Raw genomic sequence first — 12,382 nt, 5'->3', positions numbered from 1 at the left:
ATCCATCTGGCTTTGTACCACAGGCCTGAACAGTTGTACAGGCTCGTATTAAATTTTAATAAGTTGTAATAAGTTGTACTAAGTTGTAGAGGCCAAAATAATTCACACATCACAATGTTCTTCTTTCTTTCTGTAGGGCAGGGGCTGTTTATTTTCTTTAATATCTCTTTTTCTCTTCTTACATTAATACATACTCATACAATAATACATACTTACACTGTCATCCAAGCTCTTACTTTGTAATAAACAAATCAGCAACTAGACAGTTATCAACCCTATCTCCCAGAAACAGCTCCATACTTTCCCCAAGCTGACTTATCTTTCTTCCAAGGCCTGCTTCTCCTTCAAGCCTTGCTGCTTCTCTGGGCCAGAGCAGAGCTAGTGCCTCTCCAAGCCAGCACAGGACAGAGCTCTCCACCTGAGCAGAGCTCCCCAGCCAATGTCGATTTGGCTCTTAAGTACTGAATCTCCCACAGCTGTGCAGGGCTGATGGGCCAATGCCGACTTGCCTCTTAATCATTTACCAGTAACACATGATTTGACTCTTAACGTATTGAATCTCCCACAGCTGCGCAGAGCTGACACTCCCACACAGGCTCACTAGAGCTGTTGGTCCATTTTCTAAAATATCTAATTAGTTTTCTAGCAGTTATTATTTTACATTTCGGTTCTGATCATCTAGTTACTGTAATTGCAGCCTTTTTCAGAACAAGGTCATCTCATATTATTGGTAGATTTTGCTGTTAAGGAGGACACAGAACTTCATTCCAGAGGGACACCTTCCCAAGGTTTAAGGTTTTTTTCTTACCAGTTATTCCTTATGTATGGCAGAGATTCTGAAAGCTTTAGTTTGGAATTGCAGTTTCCAAATACAGGACAGGTAAATTTATGTTAGATATAGCTGTAAGGCTTTTACTGACCAAATTACAAATGTGTTGAGCTTATTTGACAAACTGACTCTTCCACTTTGTAACTGACTCAGATATCTAGTACTGGCTTGTGTATTTTCTATTGAGATTGAGAATTTGGACTTTTTATTTGCTTTCTAGAGGTGTCATTTGAATAGATGATTGTCTATATTTGAGAGTAAAAAAAAATTCTTTTTTTACTTGTTATTTTGTTTCTCACAAAACAGAAATCCACCAATTATATGCCTAAAACAAAGCTACTGTTGTTGTTGTTTATCTGTAGATCATTACTGTATGTCACAGCCTGTGAATAATTAGGTAGAGAAAATTCTCTTTGACTCATGAACAGGATGTTATATTGACTTTTCACTTGGTAGTATGATGGAGAGTTAGTTGTTTGGCTGTTGTCACAAAAAGGAAAACATTTCTAAGAAGTAATCATACTGAGCGTATAGCTATTCTGATTACATAAATACTGCTGCAGATTTTAACATTATTCCTTAAACTCTCATCTGAGACAGTGGGCTGCAGAAACGTTTTCACACTGGGCTTATGTATTGATTTTTCTTTATTCACAGATCCAGGCCATGTATGACGTTACCCAGTATGAGAATATTTTTCCTTTGTGCATGATTCTGGAACAACTTCTTCAAAATGAGACAGAAGAAAGTAATGTTTCAAGCTCAGACTATGATGGAGAAGAAAAAATCAAATTTCTGAAGAACCTTGATCAAATTATTCTTCATCTCTCAGATGAATTCCCTTTGTTTTCTTTTTATTTATGGAGAGTGAATGTTCTTTTGAACTCAGCTCAAATACAGATTGATTAAAACAAGCAGCCTACTTTTTAACAGTGCAATTGTGGTGGGATTGCATTGGAAAATCAGACAGGAAAATTGTCGTTATTGGAAAACATTTACTTTAAACTACTATACTATACAGCATAATATCAATTCAGAGATAATGCAATTTATTTCCAATTTTAAATATAGAAAAAATGTAATAATCCAGGTGTCGTTTTGAATAAATGCTGTTTCTTGTAAAGGAAAACAGTATGTTGGTGTTTGCATACACAGTGAAAATAGAAACAAAGGAAGTTGTTTCAGGTGATGTTTAAAATAAGCGCTATGAATTTTAAAGTCAAGGCATAACATATGTGTAGAGCTACCAAGTTAAGAAACTAATGCCTGTCTTTTAAGAGTTGTATAGCTTCTGTGTGTTTTAGAGACAATGGCTTGTTGACAGAAATAAAAATGTCTGGTTTTAAATTTGGTAACTTATCGCTACAAATTCTTATAGGACAGAGTTAGTTTCTGATTTAATCAAAAGAGTCACTACCTGAGCAAAACACAATCTGGTGCTCAGTTTTACAACTTTCTTACATTCATTGTATACTGCTTGGCTTTACTTGTGTGTGCACAAGTTTAGGCACAGTAGGCCTAATTCTCTCAGTTGGCTAATGATTTCAAGGTTTTAATCTGAATAAATCTTAACTCCTTTAATGATTACTTTAAACCTTTCTGCTCAAAATTAGTGAATATTGATAAAATCCCCTTTGTATATTTATGTATTATCTGATTTCTAAATTTTAATTTCTGTGTGATGGAATTATATTCATAGTAATAATTAAAGCAATCTATTTTAACAGAAATCATCTTAAACATAAAAGACCTTTAAAATATGAGTTCAACAATACCTTAACTGATCCAGAGTCTTTTATAAATTTAGAGGTAACTATTATGTTATGTCTCCTAGTAGTGCCTATTCACAGTAAATATAAAAAATTTTTAGCATTAGTCCTTATCCTTCGCCCTGCACTTGTCCTGTCAGATCAATTTTTGTGAGAAAAATTCTCTGAAACACCCACTTTTTTTAATACTGTAAATAATTTATCTTGTTAATTTGAATGCATTTATTCCAGATAATAAAATTTTGTTTTCTATACATGTAAAATATATTAATATTACAAAACAGGTTACTCTGATGTTGAATTGGCTCCCCAAAGAGTGATTCTTAGAGTTGTTTAGACACGGCCACCGTTCTGTTTCTTAAACTTCGCATTTGGTGTGTCATATGGTAACATTTGTTTAATGCTTTCTTTTAGCAAACTACGTTTCAACAGAAATGTTTGATTTGCAAAACAAGAGTTCCTGAATAGTCACATTAGAAAATCAGATAAGTTTAGCCAAATTAAAGAGAATAAATATGTAAATTTGGTAGCCACTCAGGAACTACTGTGCCCTTTTTGTTACAGCTTTACTTTTTTGTTTGTTTCATTAAGGTAGAGGATCAGTTCTTCCACCTCCTTCCACAGTGCTGAAAGAATGATTACAAAAAGAGCAAGGAAAAGAATAAACAAAAGGAACTGGTATCTAGTTGATATAATAATTTTCATTTTTTAAAAAAGCTCTGTTCAAAAGTATTTTGTAAAGAAAAGACACAAAATACAGGAGGATACTGGAATCTGTAATAGCAAGAACAGTTTCAACACTAGATTGCACACCACTGGATATTTGCTGATCTATTAGCAAAAAGTACTTTTGTTATTAGTAAAGAAACTCAGGCAGAAAGGGATGCATATTTTTTTCTTTGCAGATTGCAGCATTTTCTCATTGGCAAGCTCTCTAGGCCACCAGAAGAGCAATGGATATTTTGGGAAACACATGCATCCTTAATAAGTTTTGAAGTAACTGCCAACTTGAGATTTTTTAAATCCTTTTCACAACATACAGAGAGACGGGGTTTTGTGTCCAGAGATGGAATAACTACATGGCACTTACACTTTGACAAGGATTTGAAACAGTTTGTTGTGCAGCTTTGAAAGTCTTGGGGCAGAGTGAGAGTTCCCCATTACAGGAACACACACTAACCTCTCTGCAAAAGTGCTATTAACTGGTCACCTGGGCTGTCCTTATCTGTTTCAGCAGGAGCAATAACATCTGCAACCAGAATAGTTCTTAGACAGATTGTTGTCTCATGTTTCTTGAAGAGATTTTTCACCAAGATGGGACTCGCCTTGAGATGAAGATGTACAAAGATAGACATGTGCATTTAGATGAATCCATGTGGTTGGGATGTCTAAACTGTGAAATACAAAGGACCCTAATGTTTTGGGCTGGGTCTCCAGCTGCTACCCCAAAGGACTGCAGATCTTCTGTAAGTCCTGTGTCACATTTTCTCTCTTTATGTAGATGTCTCTGATACCCTGGAACATCTTTAGTGGCACTGTCACTAAATAATATCTGCTTAGGCAAATGAATCAAGCATATAGGTGTCTTAATATGAGAACTAAATCCCACCCGTGTGATACCTTATCTGTTTTTAGGAGTAAGAAATCATAGGTTTAAGTCCGTGCTCTTCAGACAAATTCTGTTCTTGTCCAATAACTGTTAGATGAAACTTGAGTAAACAGTCTTCAGTTTTGAAATAAGCTAGTCCCTGGGGTTAGCTGTTACAGGGTGAGGATTTGCAACTTGGTTGGAAGAAACCTTCCTGTAGCTTGGACTTTAACTAAGTCTTAAAGTACTTACTAAATAGGTATGTTGACATCCAACTTTTACATATCTGGTCTCCAGAGAGCAATCCCAAATCCAGAGAAAGCACCTATGGTCTTTGCTGAGTGGAGACTATTAGATGTCTCAAAAGAACAATCTTAAAAGTCCCATGTGCTGAGTGTAACATGTCGTAGACCTAAAGAATATGAAACAGTAAAAAGAACTTGGTCTCACGTGTCATCACTACCTGGAGTGTTTCACCTGAGTTACCCTTACAGTTTTAGAATTAACAGTTCAAGGATATTTCTTTTGTCCTACTGATTTTCTTTTTGTAAATATATGTACTTTAGAATTTCGCAAAATGCTAATGTTCTGCAATGCAAATTGTTCAGACTTTTATATATATGTGTATACACACATATTGCTGAATTATATATTTATATGGTTGAATTAGCATGGCTTATTAATTAGTAGCCTAATAGCGGTTTATGATTTTGTAATTTGTTACTCTGCCACATTCTTAGCTTCCCAGGTGACTTTGTTTTGTACCTGTCTCCATCTGTTTTAAAAAGAATTTTATGGTAGAATGTCTCTTATGCAAGTAGAAAAATTATGAGACAAGGAAAATAAATTTTTATTCTAGTGCTGCTCCATTGACTGTTCTATTCGCTGAAGAATTTTACATGCCTACTAATGACAGCAGTGGGTGGGATTTTGAAGTGAACTGTCTCAGGATATTTTTGTAAACTTTATTTGGAATCTTTTTATAATCTGTTTGTGATTTACAGATTATTTTTTTATGATGTAGTTATTGCTTGTATATGTTGGTAATAGTGGAAATGAAATTGTGCCTTATTTTAATCCTGTAATATTTTTTTTTCTTTCAGTTTTCTATGCATTACTAGCTGATACAGTAACACTTTATTGTTCACTGTGGCACAACATTCAGCTGATGTTCACATGATCATAGGAGAATTCGGGTTGGAGGGGACCTCAAGGTCTCCAGTTCAACCTCCTGCTCGAAACAATGTTAGCTGTGGGGTCAAACAAAGTTGTCTGTTGGTGGTTCAATATTCAGTCAGGTATTGAAAGCCTTCAAGGACAGAGACTGCATTTCTCTGGAAACCTGTTCTTCTGCTTGACTGTCTTCATAGTGAAAAAAATTTTCCTTACTGTTGTTTCGTTTTATGCTCAGTGTCTAGTCGTCCCACCACCCAGAGCCTGGATCTGTCCCCTTGATACCTTCCCATAGGCACTGGAGGCTGCTGTTAGGTCCCCCTGAAACCATCTCTTTCCCAGGCTGAACAACCCCAGCTCCCTTAACCCACCTCACAGTGCAGATGCTCCAACACCAGCCATCTTGGTGGCCCTCCACTGAACACACTTCAGTTTATCAACATCTTTTTACTGGGGGCCCAAAATGGGCAGTAGTAGTCTAGATGCAAAATAACAAGTGCTGAGTAGAGACGGGTAATCCCTTCCCTTGATCTGTGCTCCTGCTGACACAGCCCAGGATGCTGTGGGCCCTTGTTGCTGCCAGGACCACTGCAGGCTCATGGTCAGCTCACTGTCCACCAGGGCCCCCAAGGGCTTTACCTGCAGAACTGCTCCCCAGCCAGGCACTCCCAGCCTGTATCACTGCAAGGGGCTCTCCCTTCCCAGGTTGGACACTTTGCACTTGTCCTTCCTGAACTTCATAGTCCAATTCTTCCAGCCAACATCGGTCCCTCTAAAGACAGACCTGCCCTCAAGCATGTTAACTGGGACTCCCAATTCAGTGTCATCCCCAAATTTGGTAAGGGTGCACTCCACGACCTCTTCCAGGTCACTGATAAAGATGTTAAACAGGACACATCCCAGGATAGCTCCCTGTGACACTCCACTTGTGACAGGCATCCAGGTAAAGTATGGGTAAACCCATTAACCACTACACTGCGGGCTTGATCATTGAATAATTTTTTACTGATGTGTTTTTTAACCTATCCAGACACATCTGATCCCTGCATTGCGAGGACACACCAATTCTGTCAGCACCCATGAATGTAGACCACCTGATCCCATGGACATGTATGGGCTGAAATCTCACAAAGAAAAGCCCAAATGTGATCTTCAGCTAATCCCAATTGTTCCTCTCCTTGAACACTTTCACTAAGCAGAAGGGCCTAGGAGACCTTGCTGTTGAAGACTGAAGCAAAGAAGACATCAAGTTCCTTAGCCTTATCTGTGTCTCCTGTCACTGAAAGTTTTATCCTTTGTAAATCCTTAATTTGGTTGAAAGCCATCTGTGAAATACCATGATGTGAATCACTTTGAAAGTCATCAGTAATGCAGTTAAGTTTATCTTTGCATTTCCAAGAGATCTAGCTTTGAAATTTCAGAATTAACATCAGATTTGTATAAAATTATTTAATCTGAAATTCAGTTTAGCTTAGCCTGTTTTAAATAGCTACGGGTTTGGGGGTGATTAATATATGTTCATATTTTATTGATCTAGAAAAGGGATTTTAGTCTTTAGACCTTGCTGGTATGGGAACAGAGGACTCAGAATGACTGTTTCATCAAACCAAAAAAATCTTACAGCTTCTGCTTTTTTATTAGTTACACAACCCATGAGCATGTCTGGCCTGCAGGGACAACTGAGTGGACAAAAACATTTACTTCTCAGAGGTGGAAAGCCCTACTCATAACTTGTTTTACACTGCAGAAGTACAGGGCATTCTCCAAAACTCACGACTTCAAGGGAACACTGCAGTGCTCCTTGTCTGTGAGGTAAAATAGCAGTGACTTCTGAGGAAGGGTATTAAAAACACAGTATTACATGCAGAACCTCTTGTAGCTCTTGCACAATAGTGATTCCTTTATCTGTCCTCAGCATCCTGCAACAAGGGGAAAAGCAGCTCAACCCAAAAAATAGACTGGGGAGAAGATTAAGAAGGAGGTACAGATGGGCAGGGGTCCTTGACACTGCTGGGGGTGCTAGGTGAGACGAGGAGTATGGGAATATCACATGGCTGAGTGACAAAATGAGACACAGTGTGAAGAGAGATCAGTACTGTAAGAAAACATCATTTAACCTTTTCACAGACAAGAGGGAAAAGACGAGGGCAAAATTAGATTGGTTTTAGAGTAAGGCATTGTCACCTCACTTCCTCACAGCCACAAATCTGACTCCAGCTTCTTCAATTCTAACCCCTTAAAAAACTCTCTTCTGTACTTTAGTCTCCCTGTGCGGATGTTGGTGATCATCTTGAGAGAGTAGTTAAGAACTACGGTCAGATAATAACCAAAGGACTACCTTAACATTATCATCGTACTCTGTTTCAGTTTAATAGTTAAAAAAGGGCAAGTTTTAAAATATTTTTAATTATTCATAATGTTAAGCACAAAAACAAGAAAAGCAAAGGATGAAGTTTTAGAGGTTTTCCTTCAGTGTTTTTTTTTTTTTTTCTTTCTCTGAGCAGCTGTCCATATATGTATGTTTCCCTTTAGAGCTCAGAGAAGTTTTGCCCAGCTATATACTTGTAGCTTTCCTGGTTTGTTCTTTTTCATCTGTCACGTGCCAGAAAGGGCCTTTTTCTGTTCTGCAGTTCTTAATTGCCTTGAATTGAGGTAGAGTTTCTGCGACTTCATCCAGATGGTGTGTTTCACTTAGACCTTCTTGAAATCACCTCCCCCTTATATAAACTATTTCACCCTCCTTAACTTTGTTTCCTTTTAGTTTTCCCTTTTTTCTTATAAGTAAATTCACTTAGTCTGCACCTGCTTCTTAAATTAACAAGCAAACTTAGTTTTCATCCTTGCTTTAATTAAGCCATTCCTTCAACATGGTTTCTTCTGAATTTACTGATTTCATATTCATCCCAAATTCTTCACGGTTATGTCACTATTAAAATAGTTATACTGAAGAGAGGCTCATCCTTGAGAAGAGCACTGTTTGCATATCACCTGCTTGCCAGGCTTGAGTTCATACTGGAGACAACTCTTTCAAATTATATTTGAGGAAGCAGCCTCTGCCAGCCAGGAAGATCCTCCAGCGAACAGAAATAGTTCCAAGACAAGGTCTTTCTTTAGGGTTGTTCAAAAGGGCAGTCTTCTTTCTTTTCTTATACTCTTACTTGCCCCAGAGACATGTGACCTGATGAAAGCCAATCCTGGCACCTTACACAATACAACTCTTCAGCACATGAGGCTTAAAAAGCAGCACACATGCATTCATCAGCATTTTCTCCAACACAACAGCATGAGAAAATGTACACTGCAGATTTTAGCACTGATGTTGGTTACCCTTCCAAGAAGTTTTGGTGATTTCCTGCCAGTTGCTGTTTCTGGTGTTTCTTCTGTGAAAGCATAGCTTTTTACAGTTAGCAGTATTGAATTTAGTTATGTACTTTGAAGACCTTCTTTCCAGCATATGGAGATTGAAATTCGTCTCTGTCCTCCAGAGTAACTGTCCTCCCCTGACCCTGGCATGATGACACCTACAAATTTCATAAGTGTACTCTCAGATACATTCAGCCAAGTCTGTATAGCCAGAGGAATATTATGAAGTAAAAACTCTGGAGAAAACAGCAGAAATTGAAACTCCTGTAAATTACTGTTACATACTGAAAGAAGATAAAACATTGGAAGGAAAGGTATTATTACAAGGGAAATACAGAGCCTAATCTGTTTTAATTTACCATAAATGAGCTCCATTGATTTAGTGAAGCATTTACTTCATGTTTCTGCTGAATGCAGGTAAAAACTGTGTCAGCCTAATTTTCTATTATCTTTTTGACATACAGAATTAACAAGGTTTTACATCCACAGAAGGCTTTGAACACACTTATATACTACTTTTGTTACCTGAGGAAGATACTGGAGCATCTCTGTGTTCATAGTCCTTCACTGTGTCTTTCTCTGGGAAGTTGTTACTTTTGGCCATTGGGTATTCTGGGCTTTGTCTTTCTTACCAGGGATGAGGAAATGGGTCTCCAGCTGGGAAAATAAAGAATGAAAGACTAATCTTGTAGCTTGCTATTTTTCTTAGTGACTGACTCCTTTGAACTCTTTTCTTTGGGCGGGGGGGGGGGGGGGGGGGTTGCGGGCGGGAAGTGGAGGGAAGAGGGCTAACTCTTTCCACAGGAGGACTCTCAGTAGCTCTTTTCAGGACTCTGAATTTTATAGGATATCAGGATGCCTCACTGGTACTCGTTACTCATACGGTAATGAGTCCTATCAAGACCAAGGTTCTTCAGGCCTTAGGGATAACAGAGTGTTTCTCAGCTAATCTTTCAATTTATTTTAGTAGCCATCCATAAAAATGGTTCTAAGGGCTGAGATAATTCCACAATGACCTTACTCTGAGACTGCCTTGTCCTCACAATACAAGGAAAAAAAAAAAGACAGATGAGAAAAACAAAAAAAACCCTGAGAAAGATAAACCCTGATGAGACCTCCTGGAAAGTGCAAACTCCAGTGAAACTTTCTAAAAGCCTTTAGCAGTATGTCATCTTGTTAAGGGTCCAAGTAGCATGACCAGATCATGCTTTACAGCATCCTTGCCATCAGGCTGGAGCTAACACAGGCAGTAGGAAAAATGTTCCCACAACCTAGTACAGTGTCCTCAGCACCTTGTACTTACTGGTTTGGATCACCAAGGCAGACACTTGGACACTTAGCAGGGCAGTTCACTAGAGGTCTTCTTAAAAAACCTAAGCATAGTCTGCTCCCTAAATACAGAGCCAGTTGCAGTTTTTCATATGTTTTTGTAAAAAAAATTAAAGGAACCCCTCATTACTGAAAATTGCTAAAATCCCATTCAGTGTTAGTTTTTCCTGTTAATTATCACTTTTTAAGGAAAACAATCCCTTTATTGCAAAGCAGACTTTGTTATTTTTTTTTTCTTTTTGTATGAAAGGCTCTTTTGAGTAGAGACAGTTTCTAAGAAATTATGCAACACTTCAAATGTTAGTCTGCCACTATTAGAATATAACAGAATAGATTCTGTTTTAGGTTTTTGGTGCAGCAATTTGTTCTACTATTCAGAAAACAGATTGTACTATTTGATCCTTTAAAAGACTACTCATATATTAGAAACTAATAGAAGCACAAAGGAAGCCTGTTCCACATGGCTACCACTTGACTCCAAATTCCTTGTTGCACTAAGGTATTGTTGCAAGCATTTCTGTATAATATTAATATATGATTTTGAGCAGCATAGTCTACTTCACTTTTTTCCTCGTAATGATTATATAAACCAAAATTGACATCCATTGACTATAAACTCAAATGAGAAAGAAAAAATCTGCTTGAAATAATTTATGCTGTAGTATGAAAATCACTTAAGGCAATAATTGAAACAAATAAGTTAAAGAAATACATGCCAGTCATATATCACTGGAATTATTTTTGACACTTTCTGTTTTTTCACTTATTAGTTTCTAGTAAAGTTGAAAAGGGTACTAGAGGCAGGTTACACTCAAGTCATTTCACTGCTAAGTTAATGATCCTGTTCCACACAAAGGGCCCTTATGGTTATTTTGAAATAAACCAAGGGTTTTAATTTTTAACAGGGGAAAATGTTGATGGCTGAAAGGTTTTGTTGCATTCTGTAACCAGACTGCACACAGATATCACATCTACCCTTGCTGTTAACACCTTCCCTCATGTCGTCAGCTTTGGTTAGACAGACCATACAGTGAGAGTTTATCTGCACCTGTTTGGCAATTAGCAAGAAGGGTGAAGTACTGAAATTGTGTGATCACCTTTAAAATGAAACATTCCCAAGGTTTTCTTACCTATTTTATTTTTGCGAGATATTTCACCTTTATTTTGGTTGCTGCAAGCACATAGACATAACTAAGGGTTAGATTTTACATTCCTTACTCAGGGTAACAGGGTGGGGGCTTTTTGTTCATATTTCTGGTTTACTAGTTTATTTTAACTTCAGGATGCACACATGGTGCAGGAATTAACAGAAAAGCAGAGGCATGAGTCCTAAGCTCCCATAGCACTCCTGCCCCAAAGAGCAGAAAAGACAAAAACCTTATAGATGAAAATGCTGATGAAGAAGCCTATGTAGTTTTTCTATATTTCTTCTGGATAGATTTTCAAAAGCATTTTGAGGAAAAGTGCTTATCATAACCAAACCATCAAATCCACTTTTAGGCTCAGTGATAGAATTCATGTCAACACACTTTAAAGGAAGATTAGAAATTATAAGTGAACAAATATCTTACTAATTTCCAGACTGATGAACAGCAGATCATTTTACATGTTGTCTTGGTAATGTGCTACCAAGTGTTGATAAACAGGAATAAATACATTTAATATTCTGTGTCCCTGGTCAGATCTTATATTCTTCTTTTGCTTTTATTTAACTCTCTTGCTGCCCTATATGATTCAGCCTTTCCAGGCAGCATTATTTGTGTTGATATCCTGGAGCTGATTTGATAATAACTTTCTGATAACATTATTTTTCTTGGAGAGTAGTAATTCTAGCTGTGACTGTACCTGTTCTGCTTTGTATGATTGCAGCCTTCCATGTGCATGTTGCAGCTGCTTGTACAAAAACACCATACACTCTGCTGGATACATTAGGCACTTAAGTCCACTGCCACTACTGAGGTTTTTGGTGCATTAAGATTTAGATATGCATCCTTTTTTTTTTTTTTCAGTGAAAATGGCTAAATTCTTCTAACTGGTCTCTGATCACGCTGAAGTAGGTGTTTCAGCTAAAATGGGTCAGTCTAGCACAACTGTGCTCTTTATGGTAGCCCATTTAACTGAGATGGGTTTTGGGTGTGAACAAGAGCAGTTCAGTAAGCCACCATGATCCCAGGCAACTGAAGTCATGAGCAGCTGAAAATAGTTTTGAGAAACGACCTTTTCAGTTGGTTCAGCTAGTCAGGAAAAAATAAGTGTGTCTGCAACCTTATAAATTCCTGGGTTCTCCTTTCCTCTTTGTGCACTTAACTCCTTTCTCTCTTTCCCCCTTCC

General features: G+C 37.7%; 1 protein-coding gene across 1 annotated transcript in view; it reads left to right on the top strand.

Moving 5' to 3' along the window:
- MEI4 (meiotic double-stranded break formation protein 4) overlaps positions 1–1,815 on the top strand; it is an 80,136-nt gene extending 78,321 nt beyond the window's left edge. Inside the window, exon 5 of the mRNA XM_074820557.1 lies at positions 1,487–1,815. Within this exon, the coding sequence (XP_074676658.1) occupies positions 1,487–1,738 (252 nt within the window). The 3' untranslated portion in view covers positions 1,739–1,815. The remainder of the gene's footprint in view (positions 1–1,486) is intronic.
- Positions 1,816–12,382: the final 10,567 nt, after the last annotated feature.

Source organism: Strix aluco, chromosome 3 (assembly GCF_031877795.1).
Source record: "Strix aluco isolate bStrAlu1 chromosome 3, bStrAlu1.hap1, whole genome shotgun sequence".
NCBI lineage: Eukaryota > Metazoa > Chordata > Aves > Strigiformes > Strigidae > Strix > Strix aluco.
The sequence above is the reverse complement of the archived record's forward strand: the minus strand, read 5'-3'. Positions and strand labels throughout refer to the sequence as shown.